Source organism: Chelonoidis abingdonii, chromosome 2 (assembly GCF_003597395.2).
Source record: "Chelonoidis abingdonii isolate Lonesome George chromosome 2, CheloAbing_2.0, whole genome shotgun sequence".
NCBI lineage: Eukaryota > Metazoa > Chordata > Testudines > Testudinidae > Chelonoidis > Chelonoidis abingdonii.
This window is the reverse complement of record NC_133770.1, coordinates 89,751,096-89,757,066: the sequence shown is the minus strand read 5'-3', so window position 1 is coordinate 89,757,066 and position 5,971 is coordinate 89,751,096. Positions and strand designations below refer to the sequence as shown.

Here is a 5,971-nt window from a genome sequence, read left to right as displayed (position 1 = left end):
CACTTACTAAAGTTGCAGTTGCACAAACATTCAAAAAGTTTGTCAGCTTTGAGCAATACAACCAAGTTGTTATTTGCTGAGCATATAAGTACATATTCATTATGTTTGCAGAATACCTAACAACAGCATTTACGAGTCTTTAGTCATTCATACTGTATATTAAAAATGCAGCAAGTCAAAAAGTGTAACTCATTTCTGCTATAGCCTCTGAATTCCTTGCCTTTACCAGCTCTATAGGGAGATTATTGTAACCATATTATGCATAGATTTGCAAGCTATAGACTTCAAGACTATTACTAGATAATACTATAGTAATTTTGCACAATGGTAGAAGTAGTTCTCTTGGACTCTTGCATTTTTTATACAAGTTTATTCTTTCTGGCATGGGTTTAAGATGAATGCCAAGAAAAAAATATAACTTTTCAGTCTGCCTGATTTTGTGATAAATAAGTATTTATTAGTAGTAAATAGTAATAGTAAATATTAGTAGTGTTAAAGCCCTGGTAAGCTGAGAAGGTCTTAGGAGTCTGCCTCTTTGGGACATTTGTTGAGGACCAGCATTTACTTCAGTCAATCTTTCTCTGGAGCTTAAGAGACTTATTTTTGACAGTAAAGTAAGAATGTCAGGCTGCTGCCATGGGAAGTTCTGCAGCACTATTTTAGATGGGTAGCTCTTACAGAAAAAAAAACACAAAAAACTGATGAGTCAGCTTTGTTACTTGGTGCAGTGCTTACTCCTTAGCGGATCTTGATGGTGCAGTTACGGTAAAAAGTCAATAGGTAAAACTGTAGTTGCACTTACATTTCCATAGTGCTCCCATAAGTATCTTCTGAAGGAATCTTAATAATTAAATAAATTTAGACTTGTACTTGGTAGTCATTTTTACAAAAGTAAGTTTTTACTACTTTGTACCTAGAGCCAACCCCCTGAGCACTACAGATAAGATACAACTATGGGAGAGAGACTTCAATTCTATTCCAGTTTGGCTCATACACCATGAGCAGAGCTGTTACAGAAATTCCTGTAGCAGCATCTTTATTTCTGGGGTTCGTACATAGGAAGGAGACAACTCAGCTTGTCTTGGAGATGCCAGACTGAGTTTGCCAGAGTAGCATTTGAGAAGCCATATTTTTACTTTTAAATTTAGTAAATCCAATCTGGACTCCTGGAGGCATAAAATACATGAAACCCCACAATCCCATTTGTGCAGTGTTACTTTTCAGAGCAGAATCACATTTGAAGGGGTGAGGTGGAACTCCTTACCTAAGGAGGTTGTGAAGGCTAGGACTATAACAGTGTTTAAAAGAGAACTGGATAAATTCATGGTGGTGAAGTCCAAAAATGGCTATTAGCCAGGATGGGTAAGGAATGGTGTCTCTAGCCTCTGTTTGTCAGAGGATGGAGATGGATGGCAGGCGAGTGATCACTTGATCATTGCCTGTTAGGTTCACTCCCTCTGGGGCACCTGGCATTGGCCACTGTCGGTAGAACAGATACTGGGCTGAATGGACCTTTGGTCTGACCCGGTACGGCCATTCTTATGTTCTTATGAAATATGTACAGAGATCTATCGAATGTAGGTATACAGAGGCAGACAGAACAACCCACCCTCCACAAGACAGACAGAGGAACACTGCCTGCCTCCCTCCCTCTCAACGCTTCTGGGGTATGAGAGTTTTGAACATGAACGCAGGAAGCAGCACCTCGGCCTCCCTCCCGCCAGCTGACTCCTCCCACCAGGAAGAAGAGAAGGGCCTTTTCTCCATTACCAGCACCACCTCAAGATGCAGGCAGCATCTCCCAGTATTCTCCCATTCACCCTTACTGCCTCTGACTTGTTACTCTACTTTCCATGCTTTGGCCTTTCCCACAGCACACTGCCCAGTGTGTCACACCCACCTGCTATACCGCACACAACTGATGGACTGTCAAAACTTCTCCTACAACTCTCCTTAATTCAATCTGCAATCATTGCTGAGTAGTCATGCACCTCTGTGGGTACCCAAAGCACCTCTAGCCCACCAGCATTGCATGATATATAGACCATCCACATGTCCCTCCCTAAGTTAGAACAGGAAAAAATAAACCTTAGGAAATGTCACACAATGTCTGGAAAGATGATCATAAGACAGAGGCATCCAGTGTGGTGCATTCAGCAAACAGCTCTTTCAGAGTAGCCTGAAACAGACAGACACCAGAACCTCAGCTTTACGCTGATCAATGAAAGTTCTGTGTTCCATAAACCTCTGCACCATCCATAATCTTATCATCAACATCTTGCCTACACAGCATCACCCAACCCTGGCTGCCTAATGATACCACAAGCCTAATGTTAGCTCTCTCCTTCTCCCTCCAATCTCTTCACAACAGGCCCAGGCCCAGTGATAAAAGAAAAATCCAGAGATGGAGGAATTATTCCATTCCTTAGCAAGATTAAGGCCAATTTAAAACAAAATCTTTTATGTAAATCACAGATACTAACCTGGATATCCTGCTAATCTATAAACCCGCTGATACTAACGACTTTCTCCAGAGGAGAGGATAGTACTTCATGGCTAGGTCTTATCTCTAGTGTCATTTTCACATTCTGGTTCAAGAGTTTGGTCCTAATCTTCAGATCAACTAACAGATGAAGCCCCTGCTGCACTGAAGACGGAATGAAATCTATAAACCACCTAGACAGTTGCACTTCTGTGGATGCCAATCACAAAGCCTGAAATGCATGATAGATGGGATATCGCATGCTTGGTCAAGTAGATCTCTCTATAAAAACTTATCCTCCAGAGGGGATTAGGAGAATCCAGAGTCTAGCATAAAAAATGCTACAAAACCTCCCCTCAGACAAGCCCTGGCACAACACTGACACCTCCATTCATCCAAATAACTCCCCCCAAAAATAAAATACAAATTAACCAAACAGAAATCAAGCAGAATTCTGTTTTATACCCCAAAAAGTGAGGCGACCCAGAGACTCCAGAAAGTCCAACGGGGTCTTCCCTATTGTTATTTATTTTAATAAGACAGTGCTAAGATACTAGAGCAATGGGTGCCAATGTAAAACCCTAAGATAACTTTAAATTGGGCAGATAATAATACTAGGTGAAGTAGAGCTTTATAAGGTGAATTAGCTATTCTAGTTATACATTTTTTTAAAAAATCTCTTAGATGTCTTTGCAGAGGTGGTATTTTCTCCCAAAGATTCTGTGCAAGGCTACAAGAGAGAACTGTGGGGGAGGAATGCTGCTGTTAATTTGGCTTTCGTCTGAAGGCTCTGGATGGGAGCCAAGAGCAGGACAGATGGTGTCTCAATTCCCTCCCCTTTGGAGAAAATGTGTTTTAATACAATAACTTTTGCTTTCATTAACAAATTTTTATCTGTGAAATAAGTACTGCTAAAAGTGGTCATTAAAACCTCAGCTCTAAAGGACTGACTTGGAAAGAGGTTTGTTTTACAAAATGGAGGCTGCCAATGTGTCCAGACTTTCAAACAGTAACCAGAAGCCAGGCAGAAGGGGCTGGGTGAGATCCTAGGCTGAAGTTCAAGGATAAAGCAAAAAGAAGTACAGAGTAGCTGTAGGGACAATGTTGTTTTTCGTGTGAGACAGAATTTGATTCAGGCTTATCCCACTCTATTTTGTACTATGTGCTGAGCACTAGTCTGAACTTGTCCAGGGGCAAGCCTGCTATGCTGCATTTCAGACAGCTGCCCTGCTTGACATCTCCTTGAAGGACTATCACAGAGAGCCATCAAGACTACAATCTGGAGTCTTTTTTTCTTGTGACTGACAATGTCAGGCCAAGGCAAGCAGGGAGGTAAAGCGAGAGCCAAGGCAAAGTCTCGCTCCTCTCGGGCTGGGCTGCAGTTCCCAGTGGGTCGAGTGCATTGGCTGCTCCGCAAAGGTAATTATGCTGAGCAGGTGGGGGCTGGAGCTCCAGTCTATATGGCCGCGGTACTGGAGTATCTGACCGCTGAGATTCTCGAGTTAGCCGGCAACGCTGCTCAGGACAACAAGAAAACCAGAATCATCCCCCACCACCTGCAGCTCGCTATCCATAATGACAAGGAGCTCAATAAACTCCTGGGGAAAGTGACGATCGCTCAGGGGGGTGTCCTGCCCAACATCCAGGCCGTGCTGCTGCCCAAGAAAAGTGAGAGCCACAAGGCCAAGAGCAAGTGAAGGTAATCGGGAAGAAGCAAAAATCTTCAGTCCAAAAGGAATCTGGAGTCATCGCCTTTGATTGTCTCAACTAATGGCCCATCCTCATGGAACAACAGTCTTTCTGCTCAGGGGCCTGAAAAGGGAGCAAGCATGACTCATGGATCTGGAGCTTCTCAGTGTGAGCACATGGCTCAGAAATGAAGGCCTCATTTAAAAACAGGGTGCTGTTCTGTGCAGGGGGCAGGTTCTGTGACCATCACCACAAGTAAGCAGGACTGTATGGTAGGAGGCAGGACAGACTCTGACCAACATGAACTGCTGACAAACCGTGGACTCACAGAAAGGGTGAACTCAGATGAGGGGAGAGCACATCTCAGGACTTGTGTTACTTTCAAAAATCTTTAGTTCTTCAAGGGCTTTAAGATTAAAGCCAACACAGGTAAAAATTTCCTTTTCTATGCCTGTGTTCTTTGCTTTACTGCCACATTGTCCCCAAAAGAGTTAAAATAAACCTCAGAGAACCACAGCCTAGGTGGAACTCTGGTGGACCACTTATAAGCAACTGGGGGACTCAAAATCTCAGACACTGGTTTTGGGGTGTAGAGTGGTTGGACAGTGGTAAACCACATCCCAACCCCATCAAATAGGAACCCATCAGTTATGTCCACTCACAACAGACTGGTGACCATATAGTGACGTACTGGGCCATCTTTTAACATCTTGTTTCAATAAAGTTTCTTGTTCAATGTTCAAGACTTTTCATTTTTTTCTTTTCATGCCTCTGAACTTCCTGGTTCCACCAATTATCAAAGTGAAGTGTTCAAACACCATGTGTACCGATTTTCCTGCTATTTCTGGCCCGGCAAGAAGCAAAAAGTGACTTGTTTTCTCACAGGATTTCTGAACTGGTCCTGTAGACCCAAGAGGCCTGGCTAGCTTGGATAAGAATTTGAATGTGTGCATGCTTATTCAGACCAAACCAAGAACCAAAAATAAGCCTGGCCTTTAGCCCTTGAAGTTCTCACACTAATGTAGATATACTAGTGCAAATCCACAATGTAGATAGAGTGCACTAATGGAAACCTGGACTTGCACCAATGCACCTTATCCCAGTAACCACTGCAGCCCAAAACATGGGCAACACAGACCAGAGAGGGGTATGAACAAGGTGGCATGGGGATACTCTAATTCAGTGATACTCAGACTGACACTCAAGAGCACAAAGTGGCTCTTTAATGTGTCTCCTGGGGCTCTTTGCAGCACATGATATTAAAACACTGTGTGATTTAATTATTAGCTGATCTAAGTTATTAACCAATCAAGATGCTTTTACTATGTTGTTAACCAATTGTAGCTGATATAAATAATAATTGGTCAGTCATTTTTGTTGTGAGAATAATATTATATATTAATTTGTGTGTGTATACACAAATATTTCCCCTGTCATACTGTTTAAATATGAATACTTGTTAGTATAGTAAGTGAAACAATGATTGAACACTCCTGTGGCTCTTTTGGGTAATACTGATTGCTGATTTGGCTTCTGAACCACTGAGGACTAAGTATCAGGGCCCTAATTCATAGCTTTTGCTTGTGAACTTCCACCAGTGGAGCTCCTATGGAGCCTACCTTTTCCAACCCAAGCATTAATCATGTGTCAGGCACCCCAAAAAATCATGAGGTTGGCTTAAAAATCATGACTTTTTTAAAAACAATACATTTGGGGAAAATGTTCCCTTCAGGTTTTTGAGCCTTTAGCATTCACGTTTACAAGCCTTTGTCTGAAATCAGTAGGTTAGAAACTTAGCTT

General features: G+C 42.4%; 1 protein-coding gene across 1 annotated transcript; it reads left to right on the top strand.

Annotated features, from left to right (window-relative positions):
* The first annotated feature begins 3,789 nt into the window (after positions 1 to 3,789).
* LOC116835699 (histone H2A type 2-C-like) lies at positions 3,790 to 4,206 on the top strand. The gene has a single exon (XM_032798746.1). The coding sequence runs from the start codon at positions 3,790 to 3,792 to the stop codon at positions 4,177 to 4,179; it is 390 nt and encodes a 129-aa protein (XP_032654637.1). The 3' UTR covers positions 4,180 to 4,206.
* The last annotated feature ends 1,765 nt before the right edge of the window (positions 4,207 to 5,971 follow it).